The sequence below is a fragment of the Salmo salar genome, chromosome 01 (assembly GCF_965601325.2).
Source record: "Salmo salar chromosome 01, fSalSal1, whole genome shotgun sequence".
NCBI lineage: Eukaryota > Metazoa > Chordata > Actinopteri > Salmoniformes > Salmonidae > Salmo > Salmo salar.
The window spans coordinates 156526206-156545411 of NC_138291.1; the positions used below are offsets into that span (position 1 = coordinate 156526206).

Below are 19206 nucleotides of genomic sequence, written 5' to 3' on the forward strand. Positions count from 1 at the left end.
TGTAATGCTATCAGGTATACACACCTTGGCAAAAGGCGGGTGTCTCTGCATCTTCTCTGCGTCAGTCTAACATGCTGCCTTCACTGTCCAATCAACACTTTGAGTGGCTGTGGGATGGGATTAACTGTCCGACCCCACCCACCTCTATACGATAAGCACTGTGTGCTGTAAAGAGGTGAAGCATCACTCTTCACCAGACGGTATATTCTGACAAGAGTGTTTAAAAGTATCGGTAAACAGTAATGACTGATGACTCAGAGACCGGACACACACCGGCTGTCTGGACGCCCGCCGGCTGAGGTGTGTGTGACCTCCAGTCATTTGCCATGTCCCCTGGCAGAGCTCTTCAGTGAGCCCCTCCCTCCACAGAGTGACACTGTGTTTCCTGATGCTAACATTGGGAACGGAAGAGTCGGACAGAGAGGCCTCGCCACTGTGGATGAGCACAGCTGGCATCCATCACACAGACACCAGCCTACAGGAGCACAGAGGAGCCACGGAGCTCACCCATATGTCCCACTAACACAGGACACACACTTTCATCTGAGACTGTCTGTTTGACTGCTTTAGGCTCACAGCCTCAGAGTTGAGTGTGGTTGAAGTGGGCTAAAGGAAGACGAAAGGAAAGACAAAGCATTGCACTGAATCATTAGATGGGATGCAGAGAGGGAAGGGGAAGGTCAAATGAAGTGCATTGAAGTAGGTAGCTAAGATGAAGAGGGAACATGGTACAGTGTGTGTTGTGATCCAGCAGGGACAGAGGGTTCTTTCTGGAACACAGAGGGAGAGAAGAGAGAAGGCAAAGGGCAAAGCTCAGTGGGATAGAGCAGGAGAAGAGGCACTGCAGAAAGAAAGCTTTGATATGAGGAGCAGCTTGCAGAGCTGCAGAGCCCTGCCTGCCCTTCAGACAGCGGAGAGGAAAGTAGGACGGGGTGCATCGAATAGGAGGGTAGGACTCTGTGTACCAGCAGGCCTGTGTGTGTGTGTGTGTGCGTGCGTGCGTGTGTGTGTGTGTGTGTGTGTGTGTGTGTGTGTAGAGGAAATAACGATTGTTTGGTGTGTGTGTATGTATGTATGTGCGTGCATGCGCGTCTGTCTGTGTGTGTGCGTGAATGTGTGTGCGTATGTGTGTACGTGCATGCATGTGTGTGAAAAGCAGGACCACCTTTGGAGCTCCTGTGTGTTGAGCCCACAGACCCTGACACCCTTTTAATAGCTTTCTCTAGTCACAATGTCGTGCAACAAAGGCCTGGCTGTGAATACCAAGAATATAGGCCAGACATACTGTGTGTGTGTGTGTGTGTGTGTGTGTGTGTGTGTGTGTGTGTCTGTGTGTGTGTGTGTGTGTGTGTGTGTGTGTGTGTGTGTGTGTGTGTGTGTGTGTGTGTGTGTGTGTGTGTGTGTGTGTGTGTGTGTGTGTGTGTGTGTGTGTGTGTACCAGTCAAACGTTTGGACACACCTACTCATTCAAGGGCTTTTCTTTATTTTTACTATTTTCTACATTGTAGAATAATAGTGAAGACATCAAAACTATGAAATAACACATATGGAATCATGTACTAACCAAAAAAGTGTTAAACAAATCAAAATATATTTTATATTTGAGATTCTTTAAAGTAGCCAACCTTTGCCTTGATGACAGCTTTGCACAGTCTTGGCATTCTCTCAACCAGTTTCACCTGGAATGCTTTTCCAACAGTTTTGAAGGAGTTCCCACATATGCTGAGCCCTTGTTGGCTGCTTTTCCTTCACTCCGCGGTCCAATTCATCCCAAACCATCTCAATTGGGTTAGGTTGGGTGATTGTGGAGGCCAGGTCATCTGATGCAGCACTCCATCACTCTCCTTCTTGGTCAAATAGCCCTTACACAGCCTGGATGTGTGTTTTGGGACGATGTCCTGTTGAAAAACAAATGATAGTCCCACTAAGCGTAAACCAGGTGGGATGGCGTAATGCTGTGGTAGCCATGCTGGTTAAGTGTGCCTTGAATTCTAAATAAATCACAGACAGTGTCACCAGCAAAGCACCCCCACACCATCACACCTCCTCCTCCATGCTTCACAGTGGGAACCACATATGCAGAGATCATCCGTTCACCTACTCTGCGTCTCACAAAGACATGGCGGTTGCAACCAAAATCTCAAATTTGGACCAAAGGACAGATTTACACCGGTCTAATGTCCATTGCTAATGTTTCTTTGCCCAAGCATGTCTCTTCTTATTATTGGTGTCCTTTAGTAGGGGTTTCTTTTCAGCAATTTGACCATGAAGGCCTGATTCCCGCGGTCTCCTCTGAACAGTTGATGTCTGTTACTTGAACTCTGTGAAGCATTTATTTGGGCCGCAATCTGAGGTGCAGTTAACGCTAATGAACTTATCTTCTGCACCAGAGGTGACTCTGGGTCTTCCTTTCCAATGGCGGTCCTCATGAGAGCCAGTTTCATCATAGTGCTTGATGGTTTTTGCGACTGCACTTGAAGAAACTTCTTGACATTTTCCGAATTGACTGACCTTAAAGTAATGATGGACTGTTGTTTCTCTTTGCTTATTTGAGCTGTTCTTGCCATAATATGGACTTGGTCTTTTACCAAATAGGGTGATCTTCTGTATACCCCCCCCCCCCCCCCCCCCACCTTGTCACAACACAACTGTCTCTTCACAGTCCCCAAGTCCAGAACAGACTATGGGAGGCACACAGTACTACATAGAGCCATGACTACATGGAACTCTATTCCACATCAAGTAATGGACACAAGCAGTAAAATTACATAAAAAAAACAGATAAAAATACACATGGAACAGCGGGGACTGTGAAGCAACACAAACATTGGCACAGACACACGCACACACACACACACACACACACACACACACACACACACACACACACACACACACACACACACACACACACACACACACACACACACACACGATAACATACGCATTATACATACACATGGATTTAGTACTGTAGATATTGTAGATATATGTATTGTAATGTTTTAAAATGGTATAAACTGCCTTAATTTTGCTGGACCCCAGGAAGAGTAGCTGCTGGGGGATCCATAATAAATACAAATAAAAATACATCTGACTGGCTCAAACGCATTAAGAAGGAAAGAAATTCCACAAATTAACTTTCAACAAGGCACACCTGTTAACTGAAATGCATTCCAAGTGACTACCTCTTAAAGCTGGTTGAGAGAATGCCTATCTCAAGGCCATCAGACTGTTAAACAGCCATCACTAACATTGAGTGGCTGCTGCCAACATACCGACGCAAATCCTTAGCCACTTAATAATAAAAAATTGTGTCACGTCCTGACCAGTAAAGGGGTCATTTTGGTATTGTAGTTTGGTCAGGACGTGGCAGGGGTGTGTTTTGTATGTTTCGGGGTTTTGTTGTATGTTCTATATTTTCTATTTCTATGTTCCATTCTATGTTGTGTATTTCTTTGTGTTGACCTGGTATGGCTCTCAATCAGGGACAACTGTACATCGTTGTCGCTGATTGGGAGCCATACTTAGGTAGCCCTTTTTCCACCTGTCTTTTGTGGGAAGTTGATTTTGCATTGCTGTGTGTGTAGCCTGCAAAACTGTCTAGCTGTCGTTCGGTTTCTTTTTATTGTTTAGTGTTCAATAAAAGTTAAAGGTGAGCACTCAACCCGCTGCGCCTTGGTCCATTCACTACGACGGCCGTTACAAATTGGATGTAATAAATGTATCACTAGTAACTTTAAACAATGCCACTTTATATAATGTTTACATACCTTACATTACTCATCTCATATGTATATACTGTACTCTATACCATCTACTGCATCTTGCCTATGCCGTTCGGCCATCGCTCATCCATATATTTATATGTACATATTCTTATTCATTCCTTTAGACTTGTGTGTATAAGGTAGTTGTGAAATTGTTAGATTACTTGTTAGATATTACTGCATGGTCGGAACTAGAAGAACAAGCATTTCGCTACACTCGCATTAACATCTGCTAACCATGTGTATGTGATTGATTTGAGAATGCCAAGACTGTTCAAAGCTGTCATCAAGGCAAAGGGTGGCTACTTTGAAGAATCTCAAATCTCAAATATATTTTGATTTGTTTAACACTTTTTTGGTTAGTACATGATTCCATGTGTGTTATTTCATTGTTTTAATGTCTTCAGTATTATTCTACAATGTAGAAAACAGTAAAAATAAAGAAAAACCCTTGAATGAGTAGGTGTGTCCAAACTTTCGACTGGTACTGTATGTGTGTATGTGCGCACACACAAGTGAGTGTGTATGTGTGAGAGATTAGGTTAGCAATGTGCGTGACCATGGATTGATGAATTCATACAGTATGCAGGTGAGTGAGGGATGAATATTCTATGTGTTTGATGTGTGATCACAGTAATGAAGGTAAAGGATGGAGCTTACTGATGAGTGTACTGATGAGTGTACTGATGAGTGTACTCAGCCTGGAGAGGCACCAGTTGTCTCTGGTGTGTATGACTGTTTGTTCTAAAATAACATTCATACTCCAGTCAAGTGTATGACATGAGAGATCATGTCAATGTGTCAGGCAGGAGATTGGTGTGTGTGTGTGTGTGTGTACCATGTGATATTGCTACGTGCTCTAGGTCCCCTCTCTCTCATCACAGCCCTTTGTGTGTGTGCACCGAGAATACCGCAGCACAGAGAGTTGTGCGCACACACACGCGGCATTGAATAAAGAGAGGGCTCACACCCACAAACACACATATCCATACACACACGTACGCACGCACACGTACACACAGAATTATGTAACCATGCCAATGCCATCCCACATCTGTCTGTGGAGTAAACCCAGCATCTGCAAGGTCATTCAGCGACCTCCATTAAGAGAAGACTACTGTGTGAAAACTCATGTATGACCAATCAGATAGTGCATATTGATCTCTGTGAACTTCTCTCCTAAATAATGTCCACCTGCTGTACGGTTCCTTTAATCTCACCAAGGTGCAGCAGCAGCCATGACGGCACAAGGGAGCCATCACATGGATTACACTATTGGCCAAATCGAGTCCAGAACTATCCATCTCTTGGGAATCCATAAGCAGACGACATGCATTGAGAAAACTGTGGGTTCTTCCGCTCGATAGACCCAGACAGTGAACACAGGAGACTTGCGCATAGCCAATTTAAGAACAAATGTTATTGAGGTGCTGTTTGACATTATTGCCTGGGTGAAGGGGTGTCAGAAATCTCCCAGATTAACGACCCATGTTTACGGGACATGAGAAGTAACGATTAGCCCATGCGGGTCGTTTACACGGCGTACAGCCTTGGAGACCTGCCAAATAGAGGAATTTGCTTCCTTTGCTGAATATGTTAACGGTGGCGTTTATAGGCATTCTGTTGCCCTGCTCAGACCGGTGCAATAACTCACTGTGATGGCTGATCACCGAAGTTGATTGAGTCACTTGCAGCTGATTGATAAATTGATAGCTCAATAATTTGCCCGCAGGATGCAACACCAGTGTATCCAAGAACGGTAAGCACTCTCTAACTTTTCTATAATTTCAGCCAGTACTTTTGAAAGTGGTGCTCACGAGCCAAAACAGGTCCCCATTTTTTCTGTACTACGTCATCCAATTGTGTACTACGTCATCCATTTCGTGAGATATGTTATGAATTCGAATTATATGCATTTTGCAATTTGTGTGATATGTTACAAATCCAATTTGTGCAACATGTTAAAATATTGTTTCTCTGTAAAGATATCGGTAAATGGTATGTGTCCTTCATATCTAATCCCTCCAATTGGAGCATATATTTGTAGAAACATGTCACCGGTGCAGTGGGACCCATATGCTACAGTAACCTAAATGGGTTAGGCGATGTTGCCATCTTTTGCAATAACGAATAGGCTACCTTCAAGAGGTTATGCTATAGTGGTAATGTAACTTTTGTCTGTAAACAAGATCCAGACAGAACATTTAAATTGCACTGCACCACACAGCTCTTCAGGATCAGTGAAATATTCGCGGTCATGATGCACACTTGGAGACTTGCTTGCGTCAATGATAAGAACAAAGACAACTTTGGGCATCAAAAGCGGTAAATTGTGTGATTCTTCCACGCTATTTGTGCAACCAAGTCATGTCGAGCAAGCTGCAGACGCAGCGACGGGTTGATGTTGCTCCACGATGGTTATAAGCTGTAGCCTACCTGTCCTGCACGGACGATATTACGTGGAAGAATTCTGGAGGACCCACCATGAATAGATTGAGGCGTTTATAAACGCGCAATTACACAAATTCGTTGGTTATCCTAAATGTCACTATTATGTCACACTATGTTCAGTAACTTGGTAGCATAGCAGATCTCTGCTACAGTAGAACGGCAATACTGATAGACTAGTCTGTTGGTGGGTGGTCGATCGGGAAAGCGGGCAGGACACTCACCTAACTTTTGCTGCCACGGAAGATATCGCATCGTTTCTTAAATTCTTCCTTTTAGACACGACAGTTCCCATGCTGGCATGGAAACGACGCAGGCAGGAAACAGCTCATTCCAGAAAAACCAAGGATGGAGAAATTCGGCGAGAAAACACTAGAACGTTAAAGGAAATCCAGGAAAGACACATGCATTCCACTACGGCAGGAATCTTTGTGTTTTCAGGTCTGCAGAGCGCTCTCTCAGAAAGAAAATTAGATTCAGCGCCTCTTCTCCCTACGGTGTCCAAAGAGTGCATGTGTGAGGTAACCCAGTACTGAAAGAATACACATACAAGCACCAACAGACCTCTCTCTCTTTCTCCCTCTTTCTCCCTCTCCCTCTTTCTCTCGCTCTTCAATGATCAAAACCAGAGAAAATGGGATGGGAGGGGGTTGGACTCCTGCTTGTCATCATCAGGTGTGTGTGTGTGTGTGTGTGTGTGTGTGTGTGTACAGGAGGGGCAGGGGTGGCGGCAGTAGACAGGAAACTGAGCAGAGCCATGTAAGGAGTTGTCAATTCTAAGGTGTCTAAAGTCAAGATATAAGGTGTGCACAAGTCCTGTAAGTATATGTTTTGGTGCTTAGTTGAGTGGCTTTCTAGCTAGCACAAAGTGAGAGATTGACATGACATACAAATTGTTAACCCACAGGGAAGGATACACTGGGGAATTGTGGTTGTCTAAACACACACTCCACTGGCAGACACAGCAAACATAGCCACCAGACAAAGCAGCAAGTAATGGGCCATCAGCCTTCGAAAACGAATCAATCAATCAATCAATCAATCCACAAATCAACCTGCTAGCGAAACACGAAGGCACTGGACGTCCTTGGGAGTTGATTGAATATTTTTCAGTCATTGTTACACACACACACACACACATGCATTCACACACACTCCCACTGAGACAAAAGGGATAGAAATCAATCGATCAAGGCACCCCAGATCGGTGTGCTCTGAAGGCAGTTAGGCAGTAAATAATGTGAGGCAGCTGTGAGGAGCCTGGCCGACTGTGGACCGACTGCAGATGAAGGCGGGAATGGAGGGATGAATGAAGAGAGGACAGGTGGCTCCACACACTAAAGAGAGGAGAGGAGCAGCAGATGAGGGGGGAAATAGGAGATATGAATGAAGGGGAAAGACAGTCTGTATGTGTCTGCCAGAGATATATGTATATCCTTTGGCCCCAAAACCACTCAGTGTTTCACTGAAGCAATTGCTGATCAATATTGGAGTCTGTGTCGAGTAGTTCTACCTGCCTAGTGCAAGGCTGGAGTGTCGCTCTCACTTTACTCTGCCCCATTGAGTACTTCGAAATGACATCCATCCTTCCTCCTTCAGCCAAGGTGATCTCAGATCTAACATGATCAGAAATTATGGGGAAAATCTTGCTCTCAACCATCCATCTTAATTAGATTTGGGAGAGCTGAGATGATCTTATTGCCAGTAAGAAATTATATATCGCTCTCCGTGGTCCTGAAAAGAAAGAGCAGACGCATTTCTTTAATGGATCAAATTCTGTGAGACTGGAAGAAAGAAAGTATAAGACAATTTCCCAACAAAATCTAGACAGCCCTACTTGGCTATATGGTGTGTCACTCTTCATGGTGCTGAAACAACAGGTCTAATTGACTTGGGGAAAGAATGTATGTCGCTCTCTGCTGTCCCGAAACATCAGATCAGATGTACCACCAGGAGAAAATGTGTTTTTCTCTCCGTGGTCCTAAAACATCAGTTCAGATGTGCCACTAGGAGAACATGTGTCGCTCTTTCCATGGTCCTGAAACATCAAAGTCCAAACGGAATACTAGGAGAAAAGTTGTCGCTCTCCGTAGTGCTGAAACAATACACACAGGTCTGATAGCTACTCTACTGTAAGTGCATGTTGATAGCTACTCTACTGTCAGTGCATGCCTGCCACATGGTGTTCAGACAGACAGTGGCATGAGAGTCCCACAGGACTGAACAAGGACAACCTTGATCTCCTGGCAGTTTTAATAGGTTAGGAGCACCAGAGCGCCACCGCTCTATTTCACCCAGAGGAGCTGCTCATGCACATTAAGGTTATTGTCCTTTAGTTGCTAACAAAGCAATCCTCTAAAGAGTATTGTGTCCATATTAGGACAGTCCCTGAAGAGTATGGTTTACATATTAGGACAGTCTCTGAAGAGTATGGTTTACATATTAGGACAGTCTCTGAAGAGTATGGTTTACATATTAGGGCAGTCTCTGAAGAGTATGGTTTACATATTAGGACAGTCCCTGAAGAGTATGGTTTACATATTAGGACAGTCTCTGAAGAGTGTGGTTTACATATTAGGGCAGTCTCTGAAGAGTATGGTTTACATATTAGGGCAGTCTCTGAAGAGTATGGTTTACCTTTAGGACAGTCTCTGAAGAGTGTGGTTTACATATTAGGGCAGTCTCTGAAGAGTATGGTTTACATATTAGGGCAGTCTCTGAAGAGTATGGTTTACATATTAGGACAGTCTCTGAAGAGTATGGTTTACATATTAGGACAGTCTCTGAAGAGTATGGTTTACATATTAGGACAGTCTCTGAAGAGTATGGTTTACATATTAGGGCAGTCTCTGAAGAGTATGGTTTACATATTAGGACAGTCCCTGAAGAGTATGGTTTACATATTAGGACAGTCTCTGAAGAGTGTGGTTTACATATTAGGGCAGTCTCTGAAGAGTATGGTTTACATATTAGGGCAGTCTCTGAAGAGTATGGTTTACCTTTAGGACAGTCTCTGAAGAGTGTGGTTTACATATTAGGGCAGTCTCTGAAGAGTATGGTTTACATATTAGGGCAGTCTCTGAAGAGTATGGTTTACATATTAGGACAGTCTCTGAAGAGTATGGTTTACATATTAGGGCAGTCTCTGAAGAGTATGGTTTACATATTAGGGCAGTCTCTGAAGAGTGTGGTTTACATATTAGGGCAGTCTCTGAAGAGTATGGTTTACATGTTAGGACAGTCTTGGAAGAGTATGGTTTACATACTAAGACAGTCTCTGAAGAGTATGGTTTACATATTAGGACAGTCCCTGAAGAGTGTGGTTTACATATTAAGGCAGTCTCTGAAGAGTATGGTTTACATATTAGGACAGTCTCTGAAGAGTATGGTTTACATATTAGGGCAGTCTCTGAAGAGTATGGTTTACATATTAGGACAGTCTCTGAAGAGTACATGCTCATATTAGGACAGTATCAGCAGGAGTTGTAAAAGAGGGTCTTTTTGAAATGAAGGTAATAAAGAGCTGGATGGAATTAGAAAAGACTGAGAAAAAGACTCAAAGGACAGACTGTGGCGTAAAGAAGCATGTGCCAGAGAGTGTGACATTAATTATGAACTGCCACGCTTACCAGCATAAGTTAGAGTTGAAATCTCTGTGGTCCTGTGGGAGTGTTGGAGAGAAACAGGATATATGTCTACCTTGTTGATGGCTTGTCTGGTTTTGTTTATTAATCAATTCCTCTGTTCTGCTATTTTTTCTTATAAGAAATATCACAAAGAAAGAAATAAAGGATACAAATGAAGATATCTAAATCATCATAAATGAGGTAGAATGCAGTTAAATGGTTCTTCACCAAGATATAGAAAACTATGGATGTATTTCTCTCAGAGGGCAGAGATCACCTGACAGGAAAAAGAGAGAGGGGATGGCCAGAAGAGATAGATGGCAGCAGGTAAAATTACAGGAAAGGAGGGATGAGATAAAAACGAAGTGTGCCCAAGGAGGGAAGATTTTCTCAGACATGATGGATAGTGCAATTGGCGGGCAGGGAGTGAAAAAGTGATTTTGTGCGTGTGTATACAGTGCATTCGGAAAGTATTCAGACCCCTGGACTTTTCCCCCATTTTGTTACATTGCAGCCTTATTCTGAAATTGATTAAATCATTTTTTTCTTCATCAATTTACACACAATACCCCATAATGACAAAGCAACAAAAACACACACACATTTTTGCAAATGTATAAAAAAATACACAACACAAATATCACATTTACTTAAGTATTCAGACCCTTTACTCAGTACTTTGTTAAAGCACCTTTGACAGTGATTACAGCCTCGAGTCTTCTTGGGTATGATGCTACAAGCTTGGCACACCTGTATTTGGGGAGTTTCTCCCATTATTCTCTGCAGATCCTCTCACGCTCTGTCAGGTTGGATGGGGAGTGTTGCTGCACAGCTATTTTCAGGTCTCTCCAGAGATGTTCGATCTGGTTCAAGTCAGGGCTCTGACTGGGCCACTCAAGGACAGAGACTTGTCCCGCATCCTGGGTTGTCTTGGCTTTGTGCTTAGGGTCATTGTCCTGTTGGAAGGTGAACCTTTGCCTCAGTGTGAGGTCCTGAGTAATCTAGAGCAGGTTTTCATAAAGGATCTCTGACTATCCTGACTTGTCTCCCAGTCCCTGCTGCTTAAAGCCATCCCCACAGCATGATGCTGCCACCACCATGCTTCACTGTAGAGATGGTGCCAGGTTTCCTCCAGATGTTACACTTGGTATTCAGGCCAAAGAGTTCAACCTTGGTTTCATCAGACCAGAGAATCTTGTTTCTCATGGTCTGAGTGTCCTTTAGGTGCCTTTTGACAAACTCCAAGTGGGCTGTCATGTGCCTTTTACTGAGGAGTGGCGTCCGTCTTGCCACTCTACCATAAAGGCCTGATTGATGGAGTGCTGCAGAGATGGCTGTCCTTCTGGAAGGTTCTACCATCTCCACAGAGGAACTCTGGAGCTCTGTCTGAGTGACCATTGGGTTATTGGTCACCTCCCTGACCAAGGCCTTTCTTCCCCAATTGCTCAGTTTGGCCGGGCGGCCAGCTCTAGGAGGAATCTTGGAGGTTCCAAACTTCTTCCATTTTAGAGTGATGGAGGCCACTTTGTTCTTGGGGACTTTCAATTCTGCAGACATGTTTTGGTACCCTTCCCCAGATCTGTGCCTTGACACAATCCTCTCTGAACTCTACGGACAATTATTTTGGACCTCATGGCTTGGTTTTTGTTCTGATATGCACTGTCAACTGTGGGACCTTATATAGACAGGTGGGTGCCTTTCCAAATCATGTCCAATCAATTGAATTTAACACGTGGACTGCAATGAAGTTGTAGAAACATCTCAAGGATGATCAATGGAAACAGGATGCACCTGAGCTTAATTTCGAGTCTCATAGCAAAGGGTCTGAATACTTATGTAAATAAGGTATTTCTGTTTTTTTATTTTTCACAAATTTGCTAAAATGTCTAAAAACCTGTTTTCATTTTGTCATTATGGAGTATTGTGTGTAGATTGATGTGGCTTTTTTTTTTTTTTAAATCCATTTTAGAATAAGGCTGTAACGTAACAAAATGTAGAAAAATAGAAGGGGTCTGAATACTTTACGAATGCACTGTATGTGTGTGTGTGTGTATGGAGCCAGAATTCTATGCTTCCAGTTGGCCTGTCATCTGTTCAAGTATGTTTGCTCTACTTCCTCAATCAACAGTCAACAGTATATGACATGCAGAAACACACACGGAAGCATGCACATGCATACACACACACTTTCCATCTGTATTCTGTAATATGAGAAGGCATTGGTGAATGTAGAGGAGACCAGGCTGGTTGGCTGATCTCGTCTCCCTGGCTATGCCTGCTCTCCTCTCCATCGTGCCAAAGCTGCTAGAGAAAACAAACAGCTAAACCAGGTCAGCCAACAGCCTTTCATCCACTTCCCCTGATAGCATGGCCTAGCCATGGCATCAATCTCACTGTAATAACGCTGCTGTGAATGTAATTACAGTGCCCATGCATACTGTAGATAATCAACTGCTATGAGCACATCTAGAAGCGCTGATGTGGTTTTATGCAGCATAATCTGCCAGTATCACAATGTCTCTCAGTGCTCTGTCTTTCTCTGGGCTGGACCAGATGTCAACCTTCTGATATTTACGCTACCAACTGAGTCAGACAAGCTGCCAATAACCCCAATGAACCGTTTGATTTGCATAAGCAAATAATTGGCAATTATGTTAATGTCATCCCAACAAGCTTTTGATTTAATTGAATGTGTCAGTCAGTAGTTTATTTAGATTTTGTCATTGGATTTGGATTGGGATGGAGATGTCTTCTTTCAGGTGGAAATCATTTAACTGTGATGTACTTTATGATGAATACTAATGCTGGGGTGACCTACTCATCAACGATAGATAGGCCTGCCATAGCCTCAGCTGACCTGACCATGTGGAACTGTGGATCAGGCTTTGGCTCTTAGAGAGGTTAGCAGAGTACAATCCTACTGGACTACTGAGCCACAATTAGGACAAGATAGTTGAACCCAAGACATGGAAAAAGAACAGAATAAAAGAACGAGATCAAAAGAGAGGATAACTGGAAGTGAAAGAGGGAGAGAGCGACCAATCATAGAGATAGATAGAGGATTCTACTGCCCAAAAGTCCATTTTAGCATGGGCAGTGCCATTTAGGACTGTAACTATTTTGAAGTAGTCAATTGGGTGGGACTTCCTATGGCTTAATTCCATCCAGGTTATCAGGAGGGATCAGCCTATGAATTATACTTGTGAGCAAACATTCCATAACTGCAGGTGGTAGTAAATTGCCAACCTCTAACTATCTCTATGGGACCGACTGAAATCGAGACAGGTGGAGAAAGAGGGAGAGATGAACAGGTGGAAAGAAAGATTGGGAATAGAGAAATGCTTAAAGGAGTGAAAGGTATTTTATAGATGAAGGAGTGTGTGGTGTGCCCGCTGTTCACATGCCCCATTCAGCCGTGTCGTGATGTGGTGCCAGAATGCGATTCCCACATTGGGACAGACAGGTTAATTTATTTATGACTCATGGACAGCCACCTCATTAGAAGGCTAAACACTGCCACTGACCAGGCCAATCCTACCACAGCCCCATGTCCTTCTTCTGGGTGAGTCATCCCCCTACGCCCCCTCTACACCCCCCACCCAGCAATCCTATCCCCCTCTCCTAAATATGTCATGCTCTTACGCAGAATGCCAAGGTGGTGGGCAGATAATTGTAAATCTGGGTGGCTTAACAGGAATCCCCCTCTCGCCCCTGTCGTTACTTGACTTTAACATTCATCTGAAAACTGTTATTTATCTAATTAACTAACTATGTTTAATTGTTACCCGATTAAATTAATCATGTAACAATTAACTCATTAGGATCTGGGGCACCACGAGAGCGGTTCTTTAAAGAGTTACCATCTCCCGAATTACACTCGGAAAGGTCTTTATTTATCACATCTATAAACAGTCAATTTATTAATCATAACCTCATATCATGTCATCATTCTGAACAGTCGTAACTTCCTTGCATCTGCAAAAACCCAAGCCGTACTTATGATTCAGTACTACACAAATTGGTTTAATTATTTATTTACTAGCTAATTAAATGGGAACACAGGATAAACATACACACTTTGCACCGGTTATTGACTGTAGACTTAATACGCTGAAAACAGGTCCCTAGCGAAATGACAACAACATGGCTGCTAATTACAAAAGAGATGGAGAGGGAGAGAGAGAGGGACAGAGACACTTAGCATTGGTACATTCAGAAACTACTCTCACCTACAGTAACCATATACTTTGCACACGAACCGCCGCCTGCTTTGAGTAAGAAATCATGAATGTATTTACGTGAAATGCCTGGGTTTGCTGGGGATCTCTCGGTGAACAGGGCAGCCTTGGAAAGGGGGTTTGGCCTTTTCGCGGCACGCTTGTAAGGCTCTGATTGTCCGAAATGGTTCCAACAAGTCTTCTACTGTTGTCCTTCTTTGTGGTTGTCCGGTATCCGGTGACTTGATGTGTAGTCCTGAACAGAACTACAGAGTTGACTTTCCTTCCATTCACTCTTCTTTGAAGATAGGCTACCCAGCCGTATCGATAGTTTGAGCAGAGTAACAGGATAGTGCAACTTAAATTCGCTTTAGAAGATACTTTACTTAGGACAGCTAATCAGCCATACTAGTGATCATCCTGGAGATGAGTTTATCGTCTCCACCTCGTGTTGAGATTAAAAGTAAAAACTTCAAACCACTGTAAACCTGCAGCTGTAGCTTCACGTCTTTCTGGTCTGATGTGTTTTTTTCTTAACCCATCATTTATACATTTTACTCAAAAGGGGTGGTTCCGGCAGGCTGACACGCTCCCTGACCTCACTCCAGGCGGTAACGACTCAAAGTTAGGTAAAACAATGTGCAAAGTTAGGTAAAACAATTATCTCTTATAGCTTATCAAATCACATCCCTCTCTTAACAAAAACACTTTCATAATTGTTAATTTTATATGCACAACACGGAGTATGTAAACTTCATATATGTAGTGGGTATACTTTCCAAGTTACAGTATTTCCTTTATAACATTTTAACGTCATCACAAAATAACAAACAAAATGACATTAGTGCTCTATAGATTGCCTCTGACCATTCCCCACGTTCTATGTTAGAAGTATTGTTCCAGTATTCGCTTTTGGACATGTTAGAATTTCAGCAGGAAAAAGTCTGTTGAAACAAGCACATTCCTTTGGTGAATCATGAGAGCACACACTTGAATCTTCTCCCTTGATTTACAACAGGGTGGGATTTGCTGACCCCCACATTCATATCCCCACTCAGACTTCTCCTCGCCCCAACACTCGTATTCCCACTCTGTCTTCTCCGCGCCTCAAAATCAAGTGACATAGACACTGGCGCAGCGCACCACGTAGGCAGGCAGAAACACACACATTCACACACAGACCCTGAGATTATTAACAGCACAACACCTATCAATACCTGTGTGTATGTGTGGATTAGTGGCTGGGCTTGGAAGGGTTCAGTTGCGTGGATGTGTCAGGTCCAGTAATGGAGAGGCCCTGCAGGACAATATCAGCTGTTACTCACTGGGGCTACGTTCCAAATGGCACCCTATTCCTTATATTTTGAGGGTATGTCAGAGACTATAGGGCCCTGGTCAAAAGCAGTGCATTATTTAGGTAATAGGTTGCCATTTGGGACGTACACTGGATGTATGGCTAGGCCAGGTAGAAGGGCTGATTGAATCTTTAGCTACCATAGTTACTCATGACCACCTCCCATTGACACACATTGTACCAAATAAGCCTTTCTCCCATCTACTGTCTATAACATCACACACACAATTAGATTCTGTCTCATATCGAAAACGATCTCTCAACAGAACAGATAGCGTTCTAAAACTGTGTTTATGTCTGTGTGTATGTGTTTTCTATACAATTATGACACTGTGCATATATGAGCATACATGATAATAGAGGTGACATCATTAACACAACTGTATAGAGGAACTTTTGTTCACATCACCAAGACATACACACCTGTTTACATAGCAAAAGTTAACTCACCCTTTCCATACGAAAAAAATGATACATTTAAATACATTTAATGTCATGTAAAATGTATTTCAGATACATGTAAATACATTTGCATCTTTACTAAAATTGCATGTAATGCCTGACAATATTCCAGAAATGCATGGCTATGAAATCTAGTCTACAGAGTTAAATTATTATTTACATATTGGTCAATGGAGATACTTTTTTGGGCCACAAAGCCAAAACTTTGGCAGTGATTTTAAACTGTGATGGTGAGTAAAAAACAACAACTTTGATTTCACCTAATTTTAACACTGAGATAAAGAGCACATGTTCAACTTCATAAAAAACTAGTTTTCTCTTCATCCTAATTAAATAATGAAAAAGTCTATGAGTGGTATTATATGGCTACAGTGGATGGTTAGCAGTGTTATGGTGCGTTCGTAACTAGGTGGGAAGTGAGAATTTACCACATCTGGGAAAAATCCACTTGAATGGCAATCCAACTGGTAATTACTAGTTAAATCATCCATGATCCCTTGAGACAGGGGGAATGGAAGCTTCTTGTGTGCAGTGGGGATGCGCAATTGAATGCAAGATTCACAAAAACTGTTGAATTGTTAAAAAATGTCTAGCCTGTCTATCTATGGGTAACAGGGTTGACGTGTTATGCTCAACTCGCTCAGTTTTCACCACAAAACACACGGAAATTGCCAAAAAGAGTAGAACCAGCTCATCTACTTCTACACTATGATTTGACTACTAGACTCATGTTTATTTTGAACAAAATATTTTAAAAGGAATAGTTTCACCATATTAAAACGAGAGTTCAGTTCATGTAACAGTGTTGACCTTAAATATTGAGTTTGGTGAGATAAAAATATTCCTAGAAGTCACAGAGAAGTCACAAAATGCTGCATTTTGGCACTTTAGCAAGTTTTTATTCATATTGAAAATCCGATTGATTAAATTCTTCATGTGGTCTATATTAAAGTGCACTTCATATCATATAGCAGGCTTTTCTACTTAGTATATCAAAGGGACACAAAATACACTCATTACGTGGAACGACCCAGTACACATTACACGGAACCCCAACCGGCTGTGTGCATGCGCCATCGTGCATACATTTAATTTGTCCCCCCACACCAAACGTGATCATGACACGCAGGTTAAAATATCAAAACAAACTCTGAACCAATTATATTAATTTGGGGACAGGTCGAAAAGCATTGAACATTTATGGCAATTTAGCTAGTTAGCTTGCACTTGCTAGCTAATTTGTCCTATGTAGCTAGCTTGCTGTTGCTAGCTAATTTGTCCTGGGATATAAACATCGAGTTGTTATTTTACCTGAAATACACAAGGTCCTCTACTCTGATAATTAATCCACACATAAAACGGTCAACCAAATCGTTTCGAGTCATCTCTCTTCCTTCCAGGCATTTTCTTCTCTTGCGATTGGCAACTTTCATAAATTAGGTGCATTACTGCCACTGACCTCATTCGTCTTTCAGTCACCCACGTGGGTATAACCAATGAGGAGATGGCACGCGGGTACCTGCTTCTATAAACCAATGAGGAGATGGGAGAGGCAGGACTAAAAGCGCGATTTGCGTCAGAAATAGAACTAATTTCTATTTTAGCCTTTGGCAAGGCAGACGCTCGTTGGCGAGCGCGAGGAGTGTGGGTGCAATAATTGAATAACATAGATTTTTAAATATATTTTGCAACGCTCGCGCACGTGAGCTGTGTGGTCAGGCTGTTAGGGTCTGCGCGTTGGATGTTGGTTGCAATGCTCTTGTCAAGATTGTTTGTCAGTGCCATATCACAAGTCCCTACTGTACATGACCGATAATGTATCATGTTTGCAGTCATTTTTGTAGTAATTTAAAAGCGTTTAAATGCATGTTAGTGCTTTTGGTATGTGTCAAGCACAATAAAAATGCATTTCGACAAAATATATTGTAGCCACGGCAGCCTATTAGAAGACTTGGAGGCGTGGCTTGTTGGGGGCGTGTCTTACTTTTTGGCTTGATTGTGACACCAGTTAATGTGTTATGTTGTGTTCTGTGATTAAAGGTTAACATGTTCTGCAGTCTTAATGAGACTGACATAAGAGCATGTGATACCAAAGAGCCTGCTAAAGTGGAATTGTTAAGACATTCACCATTTCTTTACAATATGATTTGGCCAATATTTTATATTCGCCATACATTTTAATTAAAAAAATATATTTTTTACAAATAGATTTAAATGCAGAAAATATTCACACCCCTTGACTTATTCTAAATTTTGTTGTGGCTAACCTAATTGACAGAGTGAAAAAAAGGAAGCCTCTGCAGAATACAAATATTTCAAAACATGCATCCTGTTTGCAACAAGGCACTAAAGTAATACTGCAAAAAAAATGTTTTACATACGTTTATAAATACATTCGAACATATATTATGCAATGTATTTAACATGTATATATACTGTACTATATAAATGTATGTAAAATGTATATCACAATATATGTTAAATGCAGTGGAAAATGTTTTTAAAAATACATTCTGAAATACATAATTTTTTTTATTTTAGAATATATTTTCACATGTATTTAAATACATTTTGAAATCAATAAAAAAAATACCTTATTTCGCCAATTTCTAATATTTCATGTATTTCCCCCCAAAATGTATCTAAAAATATATTTTAAATGTATTTTGTTCCCGTATGAGTTAAGTACGCCAAAGAATATTCGCATGGCTCTAATGCATGCATTTCCTTTATGGCCCTCAGTCATTATATTCTGTGATGTAGAATAAGTTATAAGGTCTGTGAACATAGATAAAAACATCCTCATCTGAATAAGCTACATTTACAGCATTGTTAGCAGCATAACTCTAAGGCAGTCCACCAATCTCATTACTGCCATCACTTGGGATTAATGACATTCCCGTCGAGGATTTAGGTTCAGCGTGTGTGTGAGAGGGAGGCCTTCACAATACGTGATGTCCATGCCTATCCCCACCTTGTCTCACCTTGCCACTGCAGCGCCCTTCCTTCCTTCCTCCTCCCCCAATTCCCACTAAATCTCTCCCAACATTGGCTCTCCAGTGAGGATTCCCGCTCCCTCTCTTATTAGATTCTACTGCTCACCGGTTGGCTGGGAAGAAATGGCCTGATTCTCCAAGAGGTGAACCAGAGGGAAAAGGAACAGTCAAGGGAGGGAAGGAGAGAGAGGACTGTGGATGGAGAGGCATAGTAAAGAGATAGAGATGAGGGGTAGATGATGATGATGATGGTGATAAGTGAATTTAGCTGTCTATGAACAGTTTGGGTGAAGATTAGGTGAACAATAATTTCTCTAGTTCCAGTCTTTCTCT

At 42.2% G+C, this 19206-nt stretch overlaps 1 protein-coding gene across 1 annotated transcript in view; it reads right to left on the reverse strand.

The window, feature by feature from the left end:
• Positions 1-6834, reverse strand: part of LOC106567246 (NMDA receptor synaptonuclear signaling and neuronal migration factor) — an 80824-nt gene extending 73990 nt beyond the window's left edge. Inside the window, exon 1 of the mRNA XM_082974418.1 lies at positions 6443-6834. Coding sequence (XP_082830544.1) covers positions 6443-6513 — 71 coding nt within the window. The 5' untranslated portion in view covers positions 6514-6834. The remainder of the gene's footprint in view (positions 1-6442) is intronic.
• Between the last annotated feature and the right edge of the window lie 12372 nt (positions 6835-19206).